The sequence below is a fragment of the Ixodes scapularis genome, unplaced genomic scaffold (genome assembly GCF_016920785.2).
Source record: "Ixodes scapularis isolate PalLabHiFi unplaced genomic scaffold, ASM1692078v2 PGA_scaffold5__190_contigs__length_132052651, whole genome shotgun sequence".
Lineage (NCBI taxonomy): Eukaryota > Metazoa > Arthropoda > Arachnida > Ixodida > Ixodidae > Ixodes > Ixodes scapularis.
Genome location: NW_024609880.1, coordinates 32,537,169 through 32,563,313, shown reverse-complemented (window position 1 = coordinate 32,563,313; position 26,145 = coordinate 32,537,169). Strand labels below are relative to the sequence as shown.

Sequence of the window (26,145 nt, the reverse complement as noted above, 5' to 3'; positions counted from 1 at the left end):
ATGAGCATGGTGGAAGCTTGAAATCATCGCGCTTTGAAACCAACGCTGTCGACACCACCAAAAGTGAAGTTCTTCCATTCCTCTTATTTGCGTCTATAAGAAATATTTTGCTGACGTCGTAATCATCATTCGGGAAAAATTGTGGAAGGCCGATTACAGCGACGCTTTCGATTGCTCACGTCGCCAATAAGGGCCACCATATCAGTGCTGCGCCGTGTCGCTATGATCTTCCCAAGGGGTGCACGTTGCACGTGCCTCTTGCACCGACGCGCCTTGCGGTACTTTTAAAACATGAAGGGGCTTTATATACGCCCGTACCTGCGCGCGCGTAAACAACAAAGAAGAACCGCTTCCGAAATGTGCTCTTATTGCGCGGCAGTTGACACGGCCGAGCTATGTTCTTGAGCGCGTGTTGTCTCGTTCCGGGAAAGCGCGTGCGAACAGCCATTTTAGTTCCAAAGAAGATAGCCTCGACGGTCGGCAGCCATTCTCTTCGTGGCCAGGCCACCCATCGGATGATCGTGGAGCAGTGCACCGGTGTGTCCTTCGGACGCAGTGGTGCCAACCGGGTACTCCTCCGATCGGCACGCGACGGCACACTGATTCATGTCATCTCTGTGGGCCTCATCCTCACCATCTTGATCACCATGGCGGCCATGTTTCAGGTAAGAACGCACAGAGACGGGAGACGTCACCCGCGTGGAAAACACTAGAGCTACCAAAACTGGTACGATCAAAGAATTGGCACTCCGCGGCGCGTGGCCCAATTCTCATGGGCGCCACAGTTTTGGTGCCAAAGTAGACGCAATTGGCGATTATTATTTTAGAAAGTCGACCTTTTGAGCCTGAGATACGGTGGTCGGAAGCTCAAGCGGTGGGTTTCGCTCTGTCTCGGACTGTTTAGCAATTTCGGTGGACGAAATACCGCTTTGTACTATTTCAGGTGAAGATTCAGATAAACTGGAAACAAACAATTTTAAAGAGCAAGGTCCGGTAGCTGGAGACGGGCAGGCGGGGAAAGGGTCAGGGTACCCAGCCGGTCAAAACGCGGGGCATGAACCAACTGGATGGGAAAACAGAGCTCCAAATGTAAGCGGAAGTCGCAGGGGAGGCTACTGCATAGATCACGAATTCACACAAAATGCCCAACACAAAGAAAATAGTCGTAAATCCAAATCCAGATCCAGATGAGTGAAGGGTCATTACCCTGAAGCGTAGCTTATTAACTCGCACTAAAGAATACGGTACATTTGCCTTACCTAGAAAAAAACCCTGGCGCGTTTCAGTTATTATGGTAGGCTCCTTAAATCAGTAGCACAATGTAAGGTGAGGGTGAGGACACAGCACGGCGAACATTTAGACTGGATCTACCAAATAATATTCTAATGGCGAGCGCCCGAGTAGCCTCAGCCGGCAGCGTCTCCGCCGCCCAGAGGTTGCAACTGAGGGAAAAAGTGAAAAACCCAAACCCCCAAAAGTATCGTTCACTACCCTTCCGAAAAAACCCAGTATAACTTTTCATTATTTGGGTCTTGGAACTGGAAATCTAACGGGAATTGTTCCTGGAAACCTGAAATTCAGTTTGCAGACAGAAGAAAATTTTTCGAAAAGCTCAAATCCAGATAGAATCCAGATAGATTTCAAGTTCCATAATCCAGACAGCGAAAAGTTGCACTAGGTTTTTTTAGTAAAGTAGACAACCGGGCAAGCGATCTCTCCGCTCGGAGCGCTTGTTCTGACCTTGACAGACTTCTCCACTTCGCCGCTTTCATAAGACTGGTACTGCCGCCGTTGAGGCACAAAAGGTCAATGACGAAGCGGTGTCTAAACAAAATGCGCGTCGCACAAGGGCCAAGTTCTGCATCACGTGGCGTACCCAAAAAACGGCTTTAAAAAATAATATCTCCCATAGTGAAGCATACAAAACTAAGCCCTTCTCAGGCTGCCATTAACCGCATAGTGAGTCGCCATCTGGTGGCACCGCCTGCAGCCAAAGCGAGGGGAGGGCTTTATTTGTCAGCTGCGACGCTCACGTTGTGCACACCTATATATATCTGACACCGTGGTCAATAGTGAGAAATCCTGACGCTGAGGATTTTGTTTTATGGCCTAAAAGCTGATTCCTGTTTTCTCGTTTCTTTTTTTTTTCTCCAAAATACGGCCTTGCACGCGCTGACTGCTTTGCTCTTGCTTTGATGTCTGTTGTCGCTGCGGCTGCGGCAGCCGTGACTGCCTTGGTCTAAATGATAAAGACTGCATAAGGATGAGGAAATAAAAAATAATACGTAAAGCTGGTTCCCACACTTTAGTTAGGTTGCGCTCTGTAGCTTCGTGCTCTCGTGTCGTTTTCTACGACGAGAGAGAACACAACGGCACGCTGTCAACAACAATAAGGTGGCCCTGGAAATGCTTTCCACTTGAGAGAGAGAGAGAACATGTATTTATTTAATGAAAGGTTCACTCGTCTATGGGTTGGTGTCTCTGAGGCAAGAGGGAAAAGGAATGTAGGGATTGATAGGAAAGGGTAAGTGACTATGTATAAATCTAGATGAAGTGATGGACCCCAGAGTCCCTGTTGTAGGTGATCAAGGATGGTTTTCACTAGAGGGAACGTTTTGCAGTACTATTTGCGAGGTCAAATGTGCATGCTATCTATGAGAAATTGTCGTTTATAACATTGCCAGGAGTCTTTCAAGCTCATGATGCAAACGATGCGCGAAACAAATAGTAAATATGCAGAAATGGCCAGTGTTTTACGGCTACCCGATAAATGGCGCAGTTATGTTTCTTTCTTCGTAAGAGATGGGGAGACTACCCAAGGAACCTATTTGCAACTGAATTCAACTGTGTGAAACAGCCTTGAAACAAGTAAAATAAAAATGAAAGACGTTTACAGCTTACTGTAACGCCGAATTAGAGCGCAGCTATTGAGGAGGAGGAGGAGGGGAGGGTACTGAGGGGAGGGTGTGCCCTTACTCCTCATCCGTACCCTCTCCTCATCCTCTCCTTCTCCGGTGCTCCCCCCTCCTCCTCCTGTCCTCCGCCCTCCTCATCGCCTTCTCCTCCTCACCCCTCCTCCTACCCTCTTCTCCGTTACAATTGAAAACGAGCGTGTTGGTTAATAGATACAAAACTTGAAAGAATAAAACATAGAGGACAAGGACGGGAACAGGACATCGTTCAATCCATTGTGGCGGCGGAGAGCTTTTCGTAGAAAGCATCACGGGAGGTTCAAACTTGGTGCTGTAGACACGAGGTGTTGACTTCCTTGAGCAGTTTATTCCACGATGCTTGAAGAAGACTGGCCGCAGCATCCATGATGAACTTGTACTCCATTCGGGCGCTGAATCCTTGCCCGAATAGTTTCTCCATTTGGGGGGGAAGCACTCTTTCAATCACGTGAAGTTCATAATAAATTTCTTTTCTTGTAATCTGCATTACTCGGTAGCATGAAGCCCAGTTGTTGCAGCGGAACCCAAATGCCAGCTCTACACAGGAATGAGGCAAATCCTTGCGAAGGTTGAGGCCCAGCGAAAGATGTCCTGTTCCCGTCCTCGTCCCCTCTGTTTTATTCTTTCAAGTTTTGTACCCTCTTCTCTTCTCCTCCACCCCCTCCTCCCTCCATCTTCCCACCTCCTCCTCCTCAAACTCTATCCCCTCCTCCTTCCTCCTGTCCCCCTCCTCCTCCCCGCACGTTGCATCATGGGACGTTTCCCATAATGCAACGCGTGTTGTGAGGTCACGTGTCGTCACATGACCTTCATGACGTCACGTGACCCTCGTGTGGTCACGTGACTCTCGAGAGGCCACGTGACCCTCATGACGTCACTCGTGACGTCACGAGTCCCCCGCGTCGCATTATGGGACATTTCCCATAATGCACCGCGCGGACACGCCGACGGCGACGCCGACGTCACACAAGCCGGAAAAGGGCGCGTAAGAGCTGCGCTCTAGAAAAAAAAAAAAGAAGAAAAAGAAAACTCCTGTCTTATGTGCTACTCTTCCGTATCTTTTTTCTCGTGCGCTGTTTCTATTATTGTCTAGTGTCCACCAACTTGCCCAGCCTAATACTTTACTACTTTGGTGTCCTCATCTCCTTTCTCGCGTTCGGAACGGGGAACGCGTAAATATTAGCGGAGGTGTTGATTGGCATTTATTGCTCGCTGTGATTAGTTGAGTCCTGTGACATACGTCGTAGTCAGACTCGCGGAGCTGACACAGACTGCCAAAATTCTTCTCGAATCTCGAAATAACAAAAAATTGGCCGGACACCTATGGAGCGTCATAGAGTGATGTCTCGTTTACCCTTTGACGGTCGAGCTTTTTCTCGAAAGATGCTTTCCTGTGGTAAATATTTGTTTACAAAAAAATAGTGTAAACAAAGGATCAAAGTACGTGTGTTTGTCTTAATTATCTAGTGGAAACCACTATGTAGTACAGTGCTTGCAAGCTGTTTGTGTTTGGAAGCGTCAAATAAAAAGAGTGAAGGCAAAAAGTTGTCACCTCTCTTCCGTTGAGTTTTATTTTGGCAACTCCACTTCGGCGACTTTCCGGTAGTATATATATTTTTTTTTTAATTCAAGGTACTATACAGATTTTTTGCATTGAGTGATAAGATCTCATCCCCTGAAATAAATTAAGAAGCGTTAAAAGCCTAAATTGGAAGAGCTGACGCTCGTATTGCCACTATACTGCCAGAGCAGCCGACTTGCGAAGCGATCATCTCGCGCGTGTTACGTGCGCAGAGAGCCTAATTTCAAAGCTATAAACAGCCCCAGCAAAGCTAGACACCTTGCTATTATAACATTCATAGCTCGCCAAAGCTATAACCAATAGCATTACCTCCCACAGTGCACACGATTTTGCGTTTAGGTGTATAATCGACGCCGTGGGTGACGACTGTCAAAGGGTGAATATGTACACCTCTTCTTCCTCCCCAAAAATCGTTCATAATATGAGTTGTTTTGAATGAGGAAAACAAATGCATGTTTTCGCCTAGTATTTTCTCGATTTTGTTCGGCATATATCGGGATACCCATATTAATATGGTCCTTATTAAAGGCAGATGACTGAATACGGTCGTCCGATTTGCCCTGCACGCTTGTTCTGTAGGTTTTGCGTGTGTCTGTGTAAAATACTTTCCAGATATCTCACGGAGGCGTAAAGTTAGAGTTCGACTGGCACAACGTTAACACCCAAGGGTCACAAAAAATATCCGAGGTCTGCATTTTATGCTACGGAAGGGTACCGAAGTACGGAGGAGGGACCTTTGTGCAACATAAATTTGTTAACACCATTCCTATCGGTGTGGTTTACTGGTGTGAATCAATTATGAACGCTGATCGCATATTTTAGGCGTATGTACCTTTAATCCCAGTCGTTTGCGGCACTCGGTTCATTTTTGTTCAACTGGGCGAGCGTTACCAAAGTTTGTTGGTGATCGTCATTCGCTGATGTAAACATTTTGTATGCAAACTCCTAGAGCTTGAGAATTATATAGTTCAGTCATTTCGCTAAATATTACTGTAATCGCAATGTTATAAACACCAATTTCGAACGTTACTGTAAGTTACCATGTGTACAAATATTGTAGAATTGTGCGTCGTTGCGCTCGCTAACTTGTAGCACCAAACGTTACATAGAAAATCTAATGCAGAAAGTGGGAGGCAAAATGTACTGGAGTATATTATTTTCCTTGAAATGCGTTTTGTTTCTTATCAATAAATTGTACTTATTCCGACTGTATCACACATCAAAATAACACAACGTAATATGTACACAAGCAAGAATGTCAAATATGCTTTAGCACACACATTCAGCAATATCAAACCTACTTGAGCGAAAACCGTAAATGCACAGGTGATGTCTATAAAGGGTTAGCAACTGTGAACCGAATCATGATGCCGGCTACATTTTATTGAGAAAGAAAAAATATATAATAATAATTGTAAGACTGAAATTTTCCTGTCCTTTTTAATGCTGGCGAAACGTCCAGACTGCTCAATCTGCCACTACTTTTATTAGGCCGCTGCAGAGGAATTCATATTTTTTCCCCTCACTTGTCAAGTTATGGAAAACACAAAAGTTATAGGTATATATATATTTTTTTTTAAACCTTACATAACAGGTGTTCCTTGTCAAGAAGATATCTCTCAAGACCCACGTCCTGAGTTGGGGTCCCTTCCAAGCCCGGGCCAAGGACCGACTCGTGGCGTGCCCGCTCTGCCAGGGCGGAACCGATAAGTCGGCGGCCGTCATAGAGTCTCAACCCTTGAATGTCGACCTGGCAGAGCGTCTGCCCGACTTTCCCGGAACACCTGGGTACGCTGTAGATCCGACACCGTACTATGATCCACAGTCACCGGAGAGTTTTTAGGGAATCGTTCTTGTAGCACCCGATTCGGTACGATTAACCCTCCGGTACGAACTGCGCAAGTGATTCTTCTGCGATAGCGCAAGCGCAGTTCGTACTGGAGGGCTTATCGTACCCTACCGGATGTGCAAAAAACGTTTCCTAAAACTCTTCACTGACAGCTGAAAAGACGACCTGTGCATCTCATTATCGCTCCACGGCCAATCAGATCTCGGCCCTAGCTGATAAGAACACCGAAGAACCAATGAGGAAGCAAGAAGCGTAATAGACAAGCGCTGATTGTTTTGGCGAGCTTATATTGTACGTGAGAAAACATGATTGCGCTTTAATACAAGGACATGGGAAGAACGGACACCACAGAGTTGCTAACTTTCAACTGATTTAATTCAAGAGCGTCGGCGTAGAAACACACTGCATCACCGCATCACATCTCAAACAGTCCGTGGGTCCCCACGGACCGCAAGTACACTGAGGCTCTTGAATTAAATCAGTTGAAAGTTAGCGCTCTGTGGTGTCTGTCCTTCCAATGTCCTTGTCTTAAAGCGCAATTATGTTTTCTCAAACGTAATAGCCCCGCCCGGCGCTCTTTAAGCTGTCAGTGACTATATGCAGCAGGATTCTTAAAGGTTAACTTTGATCAAAGGTTGAACCAAAGTAAACGACTGATATCAATCTACGGAGACTTAAGTACGAGCAGTGCCAAAATATTACACTGATGGTAAACCGCTATCCGCTTTAAAACCGATATTAAAGATGCTACCATCAGCTTCTCAGCGGGCATTGAATGAGTTGGCTATTTGTCATGCAACCTTGTGCTCTGACGTCATCATGGTCGTGGTGCCTGAGCTTGTATTCGGAAATGGCTTGCTGTGCCATTTTTCACGAACACGGGAATGACCTTGCGGGGGGACATGGGGAGGGCCAGTTTGGATGCCACGGAGGGCCGAACAAAGGTGGGTTTCGAGCGGCGCTTCAGCAGGATGAGGGAAGGGCGCTGGAAGAGATCAGAAGTACAAATATGTACACCTGAAGAATATCACGACCCCACGGGTGGGCCGAACACGCAAGCTGTCCCCGAGGTATGGCGTGAGCGACCCACTCCTCTACCCGGCCGAAGAACAGGAAGAAGAGGTGACATACCGGTCAGGGCGAACAAAAGGGAGACGCAGCGGTGAGCCGAGACGGCGGCACGAAATTCAGCGACGACCATGTACGCTAGAGAAAAGCAGGAAGTCAAAAGGGTGGGCTTCCTGGATAACAGCAAAAGCAGTAAACCACGCTTCGACGCCCGAAGCGGGATGGTGCGGACTCGGGTACATTGAAAAAAATACTCAGATGTGGACATGAGATGCACCGGGCGCACACAAGGAGTCGAGGATATGGCAAAGCCCGGCATACTCGAGTGCACGGGCCTGCCGCCGCAGTGGCGTGTAGCGGGAACATTGCGCTGGCGCTGGTTTTCCGGGGCCGCGACGAGGACGAAGCCGAGCAGTGAGCCAAGCGAAGAGGCCAACCGATCCCACCAGTTGAAGCAACAAAGCGAAGACTGGAGTGCTGGTGGAAGCCGAAGCAAGCGGAGAAAATCAAGGAAAAATGCCGAGATAGAGCGCCCTAGTTGAAATCCCCGGATACAACAAAGTTAGCCCTAAATCAAAAATACAAAAATCATTCGTTTTCAACGAAATTTTTTTCGTACCGTCACTTTTTTCGCCGCGTTCTTTTGTAGCCTTTTCAGCCGTTCAAGCGGATAATTTCTGTTGTTATGTTTTGTTTTAGCGGCCGCAGTTCGTAAGCGCTCTTTAGCAATCGTGCATAAAGATTAATGACTCCCTGCTCGCTCAAGCAAATCATGGTGCTGAAGGTGGCATACAGTGGAAGGCATACTGTAGTCGGTTCCTGCTCAGTGCGAGCTTAGGATTAGCTTCCGCACAGATTCTGCAATGTTTATTGCACACCACAAAGATTGTAGTTCTTTTCAGAAGTAGCTGTTTCGGAGCCTACGTTCATCGTGAAAAACTCTCTTTTAGGCCTGCAACTTTATGCATTTGCATTACTATTTGCTACAGATGTTTAATATCTGCAGAATAAAGCTGTAAAACAGCCGTAGCGCCTTACTTGACTGATCGGACTGATCGGAACTGCTCTTGCAACTAGGCCAATCGTTGGTCTTGCGGTACCGCACTGCGAACTTTGCATCACACGCTGGCCACACACTTTATCACAAGGGTTGCCATCATTCTCCAGTCGGTGATTTCGGTTTCGCCGTAGACCCCCGGAGCGAAACTCTGAGACAGTATATCTACAAAACTACACAAGGCATCAAAAAAAAAAAAAAACTGACACCTCGTAGTTCAGGAGAACTTCCTTTACTAAAAACCGTCGTAACCCTAAAACCGAGAACATGTAATGGAGTTACCCCTTAACGCATATGCTTCCTTTCAGCTTAAGCCCAGACGCAGCGTCAAAAGCGCAAACAATTAAGCTTTTTTGTTTATGCGTTGTTCAGTGATGATACGAGACGTACGGAAACATAACGAACACCATGATGGTGTGCTTTTGATGCAGTAAAATTTGTCCCATACCCTAGGCACCATCAGCTGGTAGATTCGACTGTGTCTGAACTTGAGGTGAAACAAAATATAGAACCCGTGATTTCTTGTCCTTTCTAGAGTTTCACAGCTCTTTTCTTGAATGATGATTAATCAATAACGAGTCAATACTTTCATAATCTACTTAGACGAAGGGGGATTGGTGGCCCAGTAGACTAGCGCACACCAGCACGAAGCACGTGGAGCGAAAGCTTGCGTTGCAGAACCCAGGAGTCCTGGGCTCAATTCACGCACCTGCCCATTTCGACTTGGCTAAATTTCGAATCTACAAATAACACATGAGACGTCCCTGGAGGCTGAATGACTTCTGGCTGTATAAACAAACGCACAACGCAATTTCACTAAGATGATCGATAGCTGCATCGTGGATGCATTCTCTCGGACTGATAAAACAGAAATGAAACATTTAATTTATACAAAATGAGGAGACAACTAGGCATTCTCAACATAACTTCTGTTCTATTTGCACTACCAAATGTTTTGCAAAACATTTGGTAGTCCACTAAGCTTTCTCAGCATCCCCGCATGAAAAAATGCAGCAGCTCCCTGAATGACGCCCTTATGTCCTTCCTTTCAACCCAGATATGGCCTTCTGGACAAAGAGTTGTACCTTGGCGCCCGCAAGAGCATCTGTCTCTTCCGGGCCAAAAACTCGGGCCTGAACCGCCATGGTATCACATACAACTTGTCCACCTTCCCGTACCACCTCTGCACGCACGCCATCTACTGGCACGCGACCGTTGACAGAACAAACCAGCTCCGAGCCGGCGACCTGGAGGTGGACGTGGTGCAGCACGGGTTCCGCAGATTCCCGGGTCTCAAGTCCGCGAATCCGTTCCTTCGCGTGTTCATCGGCGTCGAGGACGACTCTGGGCTGCACCGCGTTTCGCAGGACTCGAGCTCCACGGTCAACTTCACGCTGAAAAGCTTGCGCTGGGTCGTTGAGCACCGCTACGACGGCATCTTTCTGCGATGGACGCCTCCCATGAAGAATGGCTCTTCGAAGTTTCCCAGTCTGGCCGTGCACATGCTCAGGACCTTTAAGAGGGTACGGCATCTCTCGGTCGGTGTGGTCATGCCCGTGTACTCTACCTCCGTCGACTTCTACCCGGACCTGTCCAACCTGGTCAACATACTAGAGCCACATTCGGTAGTCGTTGATCCCCTGGCCGCGACGTCAACCGACTCGTACTTCAAGAACCTCTTTCCATATACCCCGGAGACCCTTATAAACTACGGGAAGCTCTTAAGCAAGGCCACGATGGCGGGCGGGGGTACGAACCCGACGCTCTGCTACCCGGTCTCTATTGCCGGCTATTCGCTGGCGTTGGACCAGTCCGGCTTGTCATCAGGCCGGAAGGCGGCTCCGGTACTCGTCAATCACCAGCAGCTGTCGGGTTTGGCGGTGGCCTCCTACGACTCCACGTGCCATTCATCCGTTTGGAACGACAGCATCCGTCTCAGGTACGGTGTTTATCGGAAGCTATGGCCTTTACGGGGCATGACGTGCCACGAAACAGTGCCCTTTTAAAATCCGCGTAGTGTATTTTTGTTCATACCTGGAATAGCCTTTTCTTTTCTATAAATAACGTCTCCTACAGCTACAAAGGATTCGTGCTTCTACATGAAGCGATATTGTGTGCCATCTTCTCGTACGTCTTCGTAATTCCTCACAACTGGATTTCAATTATAACTTGGGTTCCTGGTGTCGGTAAACACAAGTAAACCTTGAAAATTAACATCCTTAGCCGATTTTATCTAAATAAGGGAAAGTCGAAAAACCCCGAAATCACAGATATCCCTCTCTAAGTAAAACCCAGCTTCTCGGGAAAAGAAAAAAACCTGCAACTACAATTTTATTTTGTGTTTAATTTAAATAGAGCCACACTGAACTGTCCGCACGGCTGCTTCTTTCTTCGGAAATGAAACCCCTTATCTCGTTTCCTTCTTTTATTGGTACCGTAGCGTTTTCCAAGTATTCTGGGCACGAGCATGTACTCCGGAGGTCAGTGAATTCCTTGCCGGTGTCGTGTTTCCTTCAACAGAAGGCCTGATAAACACAGATTTCTCGTCCAACATTGAAAATGAACAAAGAAAATCTCCGAACCTGTTAGAAAAAATAAACCCCCCAAATACCCGTGTATTCAAAGTAAACCTCGAAAACACAAAATTCTAATCATAACGTAGGTGTTTAATATCAAAAATGTCTTAGTCAAATACATATGGTACTGTCATTCTTGTAAAAAAATATCAGAGGTTGCTAGATTAAGCACAAGGGCAACAAGGAAAGGTATTTATGGCGAAACTGTAGTACGGACACGCATAAAACACTCAGAGTTTGAGCACACGATCTCATTACTGCCTCAGTAGTCTCAGTAAGCATATGATCGATTTATCCTGGCTTCGATGATACAAATGTTACATTTTGTTTTGTGACGCACAGCTATGCCTAATATTTTTTTTTTAAATGTACATTTTTCAAACGTCCGCGTCAGCGTCTGTCCACCATTGATTGATTCAATTCAATTAAAATATCTAAGCACGTATTAAACACAAGCCCTCCGTTAGCGTTCGGCTAGAGGTAGGACAAAATAACGCGCTTCCGATACAAGCAATGGCGGCCGCAAAGGTTGCTTACCGAACATTTGGAAAAGGTCCCTTCTGTTCAAGGTACGGAAGTGCGCGCCCTGCAGGATGGCGTTAATTGTGACCACTTTCTGGTTTAAACTGTATTTCAAGTAGTTTGTTCTTACAACGTTTCAGATCGAAATAGGGGAACTAAAGTCAAGATTATGCAAACAAGGTAGTCCGATAACATCCTATAAAAACCCTTTGAGAAAGAAGTTCGTGTGGAACCCGCGATTTGCATAACTTAATTTACTTTAAATTTATTTTACTTCCGCTTCTTTAAGTAAACAGCGTCTAGTGAAAGGATCCCTGAACGCATATATGATTATTTTGTTTTATCGGGAATTACTCCAATCCCCAAAAAACAAAATAAAACAAACATGTGGTTCAGCATTATGTGACACGCATCATGAATGCGCGCATTGAAACCATTAATCCTTCGCATGACTCTGTGTGCAATGAATATTGCCAAACTTTCGCAGACGCAAACATGAATGTTCTAGTGATGCAATTTTGAGGCTTAGTTTTATTCAGCAGGTCACCCTCTCAGTTTTGACGTTAATGCAATCATTGTGAGTTTGTTTATTTAAAGACTTAAAGGGCGAAAAAGTTAGATAGCTTAGAAAGTGTGCGCTCTCCAATCCAATGCAAAGTGTAAAATGGTAAACTGAAAACAAATTTGAGATACATTTAATAATTAAAAATTATTTCAAAATATAGAATATAAAAATTTATGTCCCGATCACAACGCTTTATAATTCTGTAACCAGTTTATTTCAAAGGCATCAAGACAAATGGAAATTAAAGAATCTATAAACCAGCGTATGACGTGCGGTACGAACATGATCGTCATAGCGACCTTGCGCGCTTATCGCCGAAGTGGCACTTTTGCTAAATTTCATGTAAAATATACCTGTGGCAGGGATATTACCCTTACTTGCCTTTTGTTAACTTGCTTCAATTAGCCATCGACTAGTTTTTTTCTCTAATTATTAGCGATACGCGTTGCAATTTTGTGGTGATTAAAGTTTTACCAGAAGTACGAGCAAAATAAACTCTATAAAAAACGAAGATGTCTATCATGCACATGCGCTTGTACACTGAACGCGTTAAGGCCCGTTCACACTCTTGCGACCTCTTAAACCTGGGTTCCTTAAAACTTCTTAAACCAGAGAACACACTGGCGCCATCTATTGGGAAGCAGTGTAAACTCGGCGGTCCGGCATATTTTTTTTTTTTATTTCTCGCGCATTGTCCTTTCTTTCTTGGCTCGAAAAACTTTTGTCAATGTTATAAACGAGTCTTTCCATGGGTATTACGCACATTTGAACTCGGAAATCCCGCAAAACCTTCGCTCTTGTGAAATGCAGTTCCAGGGTCACAGCATAGATGGCGCCACAATGCCAGTTTGTTCCCTCATTTTAAAAACATTTAACAAGTTTTAAGAGAACTCGTCTCTCTCAGTCGTACTCGGTCGCACTCGGTCGCAAGAGTGTGAACGGGCCTTTATTTGAAGCATCATGTTTGTGCTCAAAACTTTGCTTTTGTTACAACGTGGCTCAAGCAAAACGTGGCTAAGACGGCACATTCAGGTGTATTCTTTCATCGGATCATTAGACATTAGCGAAATGGACAATTGGGCGAGTTGTTAAGAGTTCATCATAACTTACAGCGCGACTAGGCAAGGGCAGGCAGAGGAGAAGACACATGACAGCCGCTAAACTAGCCACTGATTATATCGAGAAAAAAAAGTTATTTTCAATAAAATCAGTTGCTAGTTCTGTCCTGTGTCTTCTCCTCTGTCTGTCCTGGTACCAGTCGCGTTGTAAGTTATGTTAAGACATTAGGCGTTCTTCGAATTTCTTCGAATCAGAGCGCAGTCGTCACTAGCTTCAACAGTATAAAAACCGATTGACACATTTGCGTTTGACTGTTTGTCATTGCATCGGGAGCCTCTTAACACCTCTCAAGGATGCGGTCCCACGGCAGCCATTTTGATCAAAGCGTTAGCTCAACTAATAGATGGCGACACGCACCCGTGGGGTGACCGGAATATTGGTACACGGTGGGATGGCTCGAGCACCATCACGTTCCCATCGTGGCCTTGCTCGCACCACTGCCAGATGTGCTCAGCTGGCTCAATAGCGTGGCCCAGCAAACTCATGTATGCGAGAATAGAGAGTTTTAGTATATCGTTTCGATGACTCCGATAAGGAAACCCGCTACTTTGCTTCTACCTTTTGCGCATGCATAGTATCGTTATCGGGGGTATCGGAACTATCTACTAAAACTCTCTAATGTCAGGCTGGGTAACAATTGTTCCCTGATATAGGGACATGCGTTTCGGTGGTTGCCACGGGCTTTCGCAATAAATCTTACCAAGGAGGAATCAATTGTTGATTGACGTGTCAATATTCTGTCAATGAAAAATTCTTTTGCTGGAATGCATGCTCAGTAGACTCAACCTTCTAAGACACCAAAGTGGACGTCAAGTAAACCGCTTCGCGATCTACGGTACTTACCTCACCATTATACTGACGACTGAACAGTGACGTCACAAAATATTGTGCTTCACGGTATACGAAAGATGTTGTAAAGGTTGTTTCATTATAGTTCCCAGAAAACAAATGGCCGTTGCAATATTTTCGGAAGTACCGACACACATAATGTTGTAAGTACAGCTTAGGAGGAATATGATAAAGAGCATCAGAATAAATAGGAAGATGTTTACTTGCAATGAAGACGTTATGAATGAGAGGCGTTTAGCTACGGCAAGTGATGAGTGTTCGGGAATTTATACGTTCATGTGATTGCTAACTATAAACATGTCGACAATGAATACCTCTTTTGTCGGGAGATGGAGTTGAGAGGACGACCTGATATCGGACGACTCATGGCAAACGAACAAGCAAGTTTCTTTTCAGCGAATGGTGAGCGTCCAGTGTCAAGCACAGCACGTCGCTACCGACGTTGTCGACGTTTCGAACACTTACCACTTTCAACAAAAGTGTTTGCACCTGGGCTAACTTTGCGGAAAGACTCGAAGTCTTCCTCGAGTCCAGCGCCATTATGAATTGTAACTGAAAAGGATCCACTATTCAGCCGGTGGGTGGCAAAACGTATCCGCATTTGCGGAGTCAAGGTCGATACATGCTCTAAGTGATTGGAAGTATACAAGGTGCATTCTACGACATCCAAACGCGTCATTCACGTTCTACGCTCTCTTTGCGCTACCTTTGCCCCACCGAAAATACTTTTCTCTGATAATGCGCCAAATTTTGTTTCAAATAAAATAAATAAGGGTCTAAAAAAAAAAAAGAAAAACAACGGCATCAGGCATTACATTAGTGCACCATACCATCCTGCACCTGCAACCACCGGGCAAGCAGAACAGATGATGTGCGAAACGAAGAAAGCCCTTTTGAAGCTTATGGAAGAAGGACTTCAGTGAAGAATCGCTAGGTTCTTGTTCCAGGAGCTATAGCGACGATCTCATCTTCCACGGGAAAAATACCCTCCGAAGGAATGTTCCGCAGACGACAAGTCACACCCCTCGATCTCATAATACTATGGCCTACGAACGAAGATCGAGAGATTCCCAGATCGGGAGTAATGGCAGTTCATTCGATCGGACAATTCGTCTACGTGAAGAATTTCAGCGGAAATCCGTCCTTCCATGTTAAACTTGAGTACAAAAGGATCTATATATGTATATATATAAATATATATATATATACATTGCTTGACCAGTAGGTGTCATCCCTCTGAATACGTTGGATATCAATGCCCTTGAGTGTAATATAACGAAATCACAAAAGTCTATTTTTGTATTGTGTAATCTGCCCATGTAATTGATAGTAGAAGCTATGGCGGTGATTTTGACCTTTCACACCAAGCTCCTTTTTCTTATTCTTCACCTCATACTCTTTTGCGGTTTCAGTAGGCTTCAAGAATTTATTAGAACGGGGACCTCAACGAGGCCATTTGTTCCAAGCAGTACATCAGGGTACGCTGCTAGAAATCCGTCATTCATATCATTGGATAAGCCGCACTTTTGCACAGTGCAATTTTTCTGTTCCACGTACAATTGCAAAGCAGCATCCTCATTGATTTTACCATATTCTGTTGCGGGTGAGAAAAGTCTTTGGCTACACGATACTTGAAACGAGTCTGGCACTGTACGTTGTGGTTCGACACCCGCGAATGTCGTCGTCCTTATAGAGCCTCATCATTTATTCCTTACCTCGTCAACCAGCGTTGGGAAGTACTTTAAGCACATTTAAAAATAAACATCAGACAGGAGTCTGTTTGGTTGGGGAAATAATTATTAAAATATGACGACCAACCATTCCCTAAATCAGAGGCCCAACGTTTCAAAACCGGTTGGTCTTCTTTAGGGCCGCCCACACTAGCGAGAAAACGATCGCGGCGCGCCGATCGCGTTGAAAACGCGTTCCGCAAAATCAGTTGAGCGGGAAGATTTTCGAATGCTTCAAGAGTGCGCGGGGCCTCCTGTGCTGTCACGTGACATTCGCGGCGGCAGAACTCGATCTAGTGTGGTCTTCAGGATGCGGAACGCGTCTTCCCGCGGTCGGCGTGCCACGCGCGTTTTCTCGCTAGTGTGGGCGGCCCTTAACTCAGGGGCGACTATGGAGGAAAGGAGCCGCAATCTTCCTTTCCCTTTCCTCTATGACGGAGGCGATGACGGGTGATGGGATCGTGCACATTCGCCTCCGTCATAGAGGAAAAAGAAGATTGCGGCTCCTTTCCTCCATAGTCGCCCCTGAGAAAGAAGACGAACCGGTTTTGAAACGTTGGGCCTCTGATTTAGGGATTGGTTGGTCGTCATATTTTAATAATTGAAGTACACTGTACTTAAAGTACTACTTCAAGTTGGTTTAGGAAAATTTAACCTTACTTGAAGTACATTCTCTGAGTATGTACTTGTACTTTACTTTAAGTGTTCTTTTTTTTTTCTGGTACTTTCCGAGGAAAGTAGAATTCCCGACTTCAAAGTACATTCCACAAATTTGCTTTGGTTAAATTTTTGTCACGAAATGATGCTTTGTCGGCTCCGAAGAAATACTGGGAGGGATATTCTACTCTCACTAGAAACGTGAGCAGACAACGCATCGCTCCGTTTGTTCTGGGGGCGGCTTTCCCGTAGCTTTTAGAACTCTCGTTACTTCTCGGTCGATCAGCACAAGGGAGGTTTAAAATATTAAGTGAACAAAATTCATCGTAATGTAGCACCTGAGACTGTGGTGCGGAAATATTTAACTTTCGAGTCAAAGAAAAAGACAACAGAGGAGAACGTCACAATGTTTTGAGACATTCTCATTTGTCTTTTCCTTCGACTTGAAAGTTCCTTAATTTTTTCGCACCCCAATTTCAGGTGTCACATTATGATTAATTACCACCCGCTCGCTCCCACACTCACTTTTTTTTTTGTTTTTTATTAAGGAGAGTACATTTTTCCATGAAAGGATTGCTTCCGGAAGCTACAGGGCTGACGTCATGCTTTCTCCTAGAAGATTTAACCCCATGGGTGCAACAATCCAGTGCAAGAAAATCACTATACAGCGATTTTCAGGAATTTGGCTCAATTCCTGAAAATAACTACTGTTGAATATTAGAAGAAGAGGAGAGCCCGGCTACAGCGCGGGCTCGCGAGCCGGCGCACCGGCGATCGAGTTGTTCTTGTAGATAAAATGAACGCAAATGGTACGGAGCGGTTCTAGTCCTTTCTTTAACATCTGGTGCCGAAACCCGGGAAGGCTTTGAAGGACCGCTTCGGCCTCACCGCACACAACCGACTGCTTCATGGTGGAATACAAGATACCCTGATTGAGGTACGGGAAAGATTTTGGGTACCGAGGGGACGGCAGATCGTAAAAAGGGTCTTGCACACCTGCTTACCATGCAAGCGCCGGAGGCTCGTACCAGAAACTGCACCCATGGCTCCTCTCCCGCGTGAGCGAATCACAGAAACAGGTCCGTTTAAGGTCGTCGGCATCGATTTCTGTGGACCCCTATATGTTCGTAACACCGCGGTTGATACGAAGGCCTACATCGCAGTTTTTTCTTTTGCGCGGTCACCCGAGCCATACACCTCGAACTTACTTCGCGCACGACGTCTCAAGCCTTTTTGTTCGCCTTTCGTCGTTTTGTCTCTCGCAGAGGTCTGCCATCTATAGTCTACTCGGATAACGCTCGAACATTCCACCAATCCGCGAAACTCCTCAACCTCGCCTCCTCTCCTGAAGTACAAGACTACAGAAGCGGACTCCGAATTCAATGGCGCTTCAACGTGGAGCGAGCCCCTTGGTGGGGAGGATGGTGGGAGCGCGTCATCCGCTTTGTAAAGGACTGCTTGAAACGATGTCTGGGTCGCAACAGTCTGTCATACGAGGACCTGACCACCGTGCTCCTTGAAGTTGAAGCCGTTTTAAATTCCCGCCCACTGACTTATCTAAGTTCCGAACCCGACGATCTTCAGGCATTGACACCTTCGCACTTCCTCCTAGAAAAACGCGCTATCAGTCTACCGTTGGAAGTAGAGCCTACATCGCTGAGCTCGACACCTGTGGACCTTCGCCGCCGTGCTCAAGTGTGGAAGCGGACGTTGGAACACCTTTGGAAGCGGTGGAGAAAAGAATATCTGCTGCAGTTACGCTCCGCCCACATCAGCACCACAACATCACCGCCTCAACTACAGATCGGCGACGTGGTCATCGTAGAGGACGACAACACACCTCCTCTGCTATGGAAACTTGGTCGGGTGATTACTACGTTCCCGGGCAGGGACGGCGTAACTCGAGCATGCACGCTCGCAACTGCGCCGCCCTGTTCAGCGCCTCTATCTCCTCAAGGCGGGAACACCATCCGCAACGCCGCCGGGGGGAGGATGTTGAATATTAGAAGAAGAGGAGAGCCCGGCTACAGCGCGGGCTCGCGAGCCGGCGCACCGGCGATCGAGTTGTTCTTGTAGATAAAATGGACGCAAACGATACGGAGCGGTTCTAGTCCTTTCTTTAACAACTACTCTGTAGTCACTTTATCAAAGAGTCGCCGCTGTTTTTGAAAATAGGTCATGCAACCCTGATTACCCCTCGGCAATGCACACCAGTTAAAAAATCACTGTATAGAGGAATTAAAGGGCATCCTGAGCGATTGTGCTAAAATGTTTGCACTTTACTTTGAAAGTACATTGTATTTATAGTATTTTACTTCAAGTACATCGCACTCAGTGTACTTACTACTTAACTTGAAGTACATCACGTATAATTTACTTTGTACTTTACTTGAAGTACCTTTAGATATACCTTACCCAACACTGTCGTCACCTCATATTGCTCTTCATCAATAGTCCTTCATTACGTTTATTATTTATATAATGTTATTACGTTACATTACAACGAGACGATCGACGTCCATCGTCGATCTTCAACATACATGCATATAAATTAGACGCACAATCACAAAGAGCGCAGCGTGCCGCTTTTTTTCTTTGGATCGTCTTTTTGAAACCAGCGCAAGCTCGCGCGTTCTCTCTTCTGAGGCGGCTAGAACGGTCGCACATAACACCCGCGTTTCTCCTGGACGGCCGCTTTCTCCTCTCATTATGTGCAGTTGGTTATAACCAAATGAGCTATAACAATGGTGTAATATTTATATTAGGAGTGAAGCTGCTCGGGGTCTAGCCTTGTCCGTCCGGCGTCCGTGCTGAGATCAATCTTGCTGGTGCTCGTGCTCGTGAGCTCACGCGATGACGTGCTCACGTGCTCGTGTAGGGCAAAAAATGATGAAAAACAATTTTTCCGCAGTCGACAGGATTCAAACCTGTGCGGGGAGAACCCAATGGATTTCTAGTCCATCGCCTTAACCACTCGGCAACGACTGCGGGACGAGTAGGGGACTCTGAGATGTCGTAGTAACTCAAGAGCTGGGGATGTCATGGATGAAACGCTGCATGTAGCCGCTCAACGTCTATACAGGAGAGGGCGCTGCAATCAAATACGTATATAATGGCGTTAAACTTTGCATGCATTGGCTCAACGTTTATAGATGAGAGGGCGCTGCGGTCAAATGCTCAAATGCCTATATAATCACGTTCCATACCACACATTCTTTTTCTGACATGGATGAAAACGAACGAAAGACTCGGCATGCTGCGGCTCAGCGTCTACGCAGACAAGCACCACCAGAGCTTCGGCCCAATCAACACCATTCACCACGTGGAGATGCGGTCAATTTTCTAGTTTCTGTTTCAGTCAGGCGAAAGGAGGTTCGTGGGAACTAGCCACTAAATCAGCTACGCTTAGAGTAACGGCACTCCATTCCCCGACATTCTGGTGGGCGCCGCCATTTTGGTTTTTGTGCAGAGCAGACGCAACTGCCGATCGTCATGATTCAAAAGTGCGACTTCTTCAGCCTTAAAACCGGTGTTAAGAAGCTCATGTAATATTGCTTTGCCTTGTCGCGAACAGTTTAAACATTTTAGGAGCACGGAAAAAGCGTTTCCTGTGATTTCAGATAAAGCTTCAGATAACTGGCAACCATGATTTTAAGCCACAATATGGCCAAGTGTCGGTACTCGGAAGCGTAGCTAATTAAGTGGCAATAGCGGGAACAATGAGAAAGGGGCAGGCGTCAAAAGGTAGTGGCTAGTGGAACCCACGGGGCTTACGTCATGGCCCCTCCAGGTGTTACAAGCTCCTAAAACAAGGGCATGAATAGTGTCCTCTCATAAGCTACGCTTCAGAGTAACGACACTTGGCCATATTGGGACTTAAAATCATGGTTGCCAGTTATCTGAAGCTTTATCTGAAATCACAGGAAACGCTTTTCCGTCCACCACAAATGTTTAAACACCCCGCGACAGAGTAAAGCACTATTACATGAGCTTCCTGACACCGGATCTGATGCCGAGGAAATCGCACTTTTGAATCATGACGATCGGCAGTTGCGTTTGCTCTGCACAAGACCCAAAATGGCGGCGCCCACAACAGTGCTGGGGAACGGAGTGCCGATACTCTAAGCGCAGCTCATTTAGTGGCTCTAGGCATGAAGTGAACTCGGGTGTATTCTTTTCCTTTTCGTCTTTATTGTTTATTGATTTCAATCATATCTAATAATGAACACATTATATCACACTAAATGTGAAGGTAAAAAGACACGGACACTGATGGTGATACACACGCCAACGCCGCCCTCGACGATTTCCTGAACATTAGAAATCAGCAATTTTGTCTGCCATCCGTCAGGTAGTGCAACAAAGCACCCAAGCAGTTTTTAATTATTTTCGAAATTAGCTAAGCTGTATACCTATCAAGAAACCAAATCAAGATCATTGTAAAAATATAATACATCGCAATGTACAGTCGGGAGCAAAAGTTTGCGGGGCACGGGAGCGCGTGCCGAAATGCATCGCCGCGCCGTCCGACGGCGCGCCGCCGCATTAAGGAGCCGCGCTCTGCGCATGTGCGCCTTTCGTGCTCGCTATCATGTCTCTTTTGCTCGTTTCTTTCCAACGCGCACCTGATAACACGAGTCGGCGCCAGGGGCGCGAGTTAGCGCTTCGCTGGCTGTCAGGCTGGGCGTCTGCTTCAGCCGCCTCAGCCGCCGCGCTTTGTGACGGAGCTCGCGGGGGGGAAGGGGGGGGGGGGGAGGGGGGGGGGGCTTGGGATCTAAACGCTTTGTCACCCAGCGCGGCTGCTGAGGCAGCTGAAGAGGACGCAAGGCATGACAGCCAGCGAAACGGCAACTTGCGCCCCTGGCGCCGATTCCGGTTATCACGAGTGAGTCGGACAGGAACGAGCGAAAGAGACATGGCTGCCAGCACCAAGGGTGCGCATGCGCAAAGCGCGGCTTTTTGATGCGGCGGCGCGCCGTTGCACGGCGCGGCGATGCACTTCGGCACGCGCTCCCGTGCCCCGCAAACTTTTGCTCCCGACTGTACATCTATTTTATACAATAAATGTTATTAGATGCCAATAAATCTGTTTGATGTTCATAAAAGATATGCGTCAAAAACAGGTAAGTTTAAAGGGTAGCATTGTGACGTTGAAAATGAAAAAAAAGCCTTCGTCCACTTCTTGGGCAAGCATTGTAGCTCTAAAGTTTATAAAACATCTTATCGTAGAATAATTATTTCCTCAGCGGCACCTCAGCACCGTGACTTGAAGCACAAAAAAGTTCTACGTTTGATATAAAATATCTAAAAAAAAAGTTACACAACGTTAAAATTTTCTTTGCATATTACCGATTATAAGCACTACATCTCTAGCTATTTTATTGCCGTAGCGCATGTCATTAAAAACATATTTGTGCTGAAAAATTACAATTTGAGGGCAATATTTGGAAAGATGAACAAAACGAAGTATAGCGAATACCAAAAATGGTATATTGTTGCGTTCTGCTCCGACATCCATCTTAACAAAACTGCTCTGTTGAAACCGTGTTATCTTTAATAGATCGTTCATGAAATATGAACCAGCGGAGCCAGTGAGGGTCCGCGACATCATATTCGCAACGCTACAAATGCGCATGAACGGTATAAACCAATACATACATATTGTCAAATGAAGGAGGATTGCATTGCCTTTGGAACGACATCGATCCCACATAACAGCCTTCAAAAGAAGATGAGTAATGACCTGCCAAAAAGTACCTAAACTGCCACATTCAGTGGGACTGTCGCGTTAAAGGGACACTGACAGGGTATTTATGCTCGCCGAGGTTTTTAGTTGTACGTGACATATGAGAGCTCAACTACCCAGAACAGAATTTACGGCTCGAAATTCGGTTTCTTTCCGCCCGAAAACCGCCGATCAAGAACTGGCCGGTTCGAGTCTCGCTCACTCTCTTCTCCGCGGTCACGGGCCGTTTTCTAAGGTATCGATGCGACCACCAAATTTAATCAAAGTCGTGGGTCACTGAAGGCACACACTCAATATTAAAAATAGAAAAAAATATGAAACCCATTTTTTGTGGCTTCTAAAAAGCTGCAAATACGTTGATTGAAAAAAAAGTTCCACAGACAACCGGAAGCAATCTGTGCGTGCGTCGTTTCGCGTATCGTGGGACTCGCAGGGGCGCAGGGACGGCGATGGCAGCGGACGACGGGCGTGGGACCTCTATTTCAGAACTGTCGTTCGCGGTACCGGCGAATTTTGTCTGCCTTTAAAAGAGAAATTTGGGACTGATCAAAAGAACTGGTATTCATCCCGTACGACACGCCCGATCACCAAGCCGATTTGCACGAAGACGTCGCCGAGCCGTCGTCGCTCCCTTCTCGTGGCTGAAGACATCGCTCGCGCAAACGTCAAGCACGACGTGTCTACTTCAAGTTGAGTATGCACGCGTACGATTTCTTTACTACGTGAGAATGTCGTCAATGCGCGGTGCATCCCGACTTCGACCCGGGAATGCTTTCGCTAGAGGAAAATCGGCAGCAAACTTTCCAACTTACAGTTTATCGGCTGAATTATTACTAAGGAAAGAGATTCCCCACTTTCGGTATGCCCCAGTAGCTCGGTGGGAAAGACGTCCGCTAAGCACGCGGTAGGACCGGGTTCGATCCCCCGTAAAACCTTTTTTTTTTTTTTTTTTAATATTTTTTGATGTCTACATTTCTTTTTCTTTTTAAACAATTATCACTGAAGAAACAAAAATTAAGAAACAAATGTTGTGGACGACACGTCGCCGAATTAAATGGTACGGGATTTCCTTTTTGACACCTGCGAACTCAATGTAATCACTTTCCACAAAATGCAAGGAGCATATAAATCAGGTAGCGTCCGCTTTCCGAGGTGCCCGTAAATGGTCTACAGGAATTGCAGCCAGCCATTGGTCCCGATCCCTTTGATCTTTCGGACACTCTGTCGCACAATGCCACTTCTGTTTCGGACGCAGGGCATGTGAGCCAGCTCTTCACGCAACATCTTGGGTGTATTCTTTTCGGAGCCGATCAAAATTCACCACGGGCACTCACTACTCATCTCCAACTCCTCAATGTACAAAACAACTCATCTTGGAGTACAGAACAACGAGCGGAACATACATAACTGCAAAAGAATCGCTCGGTGAACAGTTCCGGTACGCCGCATGTCGTCTGCTACGGGAAAAAGGAAAAAAAAAAAAAAATACGGTCGCGTGTAGCCACGTGACTTCCGCCACTCACTCTCTTCTCTCCACTTCTCCGACCTCCGTCGGGTTTCGGTTTCGGTTTCGAGCAGTTGCGTCTTTTGGCTTTATTAAAAAAATACGCTACTCTGTTGCAAAATATTAATTGGGTAGTCCTCCGACACCAAAATGAAGCGCCTGGCAAAAAATTTAAAAAAAAATTTTGGGGGGTGTCAGTGTCCCTTTAACACACTAGAACAATGACGCCATTTATCATGTGGCCCTGGAACACTCTGAACCCGTGTACAACATCACAAAATGTTTTGCAGTAATTTCGATATCAAATCTAAGTATTATTTACGAGATATAGTAGGTTCGGATAGTCTCAGATTAATTTCAAGCCCACGGTAAAAAACGTAGGATTAAAAAAATTATTAAAAAAATGTATACGCAGGCTCGAAGTGTTCCAGACCTACCCGATAGATAGCGCCAGTGTGATAGTGTGTTAAGCGGTCACAAAATATCGCAACAGATTAGGTAAATATCCAGCCCAAATGGGAAAGGCAGTCAAAGCCGGAGTCATACTGCCTATACATCATACAAAAGAGAGTCTGCATACAGATTCGAACGCGAGTCGCCGCGAGATCACTGCTTCGAAGGCCACACGGCAATACGTTCAAGAAGAAACTTGGTACGCGGCATTCGAACCATAGATATTGCCGTGAAGGCCTGTCCAAACAGGAATCGTGAGACGACACGACTCCGGAAAAAATTGTAAAAATTGAAGCGTCCGGCAGTCCGGTTTTCCGATGTCTGTTTGAACACCACCGAGTCAAACTCACAATCTTCCTCCTCACTTCCTCCGCTTTTCGGTAACCTCGGTGCTCGTCAGACTTGACGTCACACGCCACCTGCCAATGTTGTCCATCTGTTCTTCCGGGCCCTCGTATCCTCGGACGTGCTCCTATATGTGTCGATCTTACTCCAGGGTAAGGGTTTCGTACCTTTGCGTTCGAAAACCTACCCGCGTCCAGCGCCGCTCTATCCGTGTTATCACGTGGCACGACCCGCCGGAGTAGCTCGGATCTATTTGTGCAAGATTCCGACCACAGCCCTTCCCTTTCTCCTTTTCGGGACCTGAAGAGCAGCGGAGGCCTTGAGCGATTGACCTACAGCCAACAGAGCTTGTGAGTGGCTGTCCGGACCCACCTGATGAGCATGCTCGAAGCCCTCGTGAACAACACGGGCGAAATAAGACAAAAAAAAATTGTTCAAAAAAAAAAAAAAAAAGGATGGAAGCGATATATTGTACGACTTATGCCAGATTCATGTCATCTCACGATTCCTGCTTGGGCAGGTTTTGGCTCGTGTTTGCAGACTGCATTTTGTATGACGTACGAGCAATGTGACCCCGGTGTTAGGGAGAGCTCGTATGTCCGCTCTGGGCTGGTATAGTCATCGACCGAATGAGAAACGCAGGGCGTATCCTTCGAAGACGGACCTCCAACAGGCACTTCGTGCCTTTCGTCGTGCTCATGGCTGCGTGTACTCACCGTGTCATTTACTCAAGTGGGCCTCCCTTGCACTGTAAAGCTCACGGACGATGCAGCGCTATTCTATTTACTCGCACACCTCTACTGAAAATGCGTTCGTAGCTAATTCTCATTACCGTAACGACCCCGACAGGTATGGCGTCCTTGCAGCCCGCAAGTCAGAGTGGCTCACGTACCAGGACGCGCAGAGCCTGGAACAGCTTCTTGACGCTATGGCGAATGTGACCCAGGGCGCGTCCTGCTTGGGCGTCTGGGACCCGGAGTTTGACGACTTCGCGGGGCACTGCGGAAATGACCCGGGCCCCAGATCGTACCCACTCACCAGGATTGTCTTCGAGGGTCGTCCCACGGTGGCGGGTCTTCTGGAATGACATCTTCGCCAATGACTCAATCAACCTTAGTGCCCGCGCTCAGGATAAAATGCTGGCCTTCTTATCTAGTTCATTTTAAAATATACAATCATAAATACAACTTGACCACGCGTGCAGCTTCCGACTACACGCACAATCCCAGTACGTGAAATCAAAGAAGTTTCTTTTATTAAATTCAACGAAGTCACACCGCAAGCCCTTTTGAATATAGATTTAAACTTGTTTTATTAATGTTTTTTTTTTTATCACTAATCTTTTCTTCTTTTAATAACTATGTTTTTCTGCTGTAATTTCTTCTCTGTGTTTCTGTATAAAATGGGTTGGATCGATGTATCATATGTCTGGCCTTCTAAATAAAAGCAAATGCAATCTGGAAGATAAATTTTGCGTGAGAGAAAATTGTCTATTTATAAGGGACTTATAGCAAACCGTTACCGCGTTTTGCGTAGCGCACTACCGGCGCCTATGAAGCATGCTTTTAAGCT

General features: G+C 46.2%; 1 protein-coding gene across 1 annotated transcript; it reads left to right on the top strand.

The window, feature by feature from the left end:
- Positions 1 to 647: 647 nt before the first annotated feature.
- LOC8053071 lies at positions 648 to 25,660 on the top strand. The gene is made up of 5 exons (XM_040214742.1): positions 648 to 665; positions 6,128 to 6,321; positions 9,565 to 10,446; positions 10,584 to 10,703; positions 25,423 to 25,660. Exons 1-5 carry the CDS (start codon positions 648 to 650, stop codon positions 25,658 to 25,660), a joined length of 1,452 nt encoding a protein of 483 aa, XP_040070676.1.
- Positions 25,661 to 26,145: the final 485 nt, after the last annotated feature.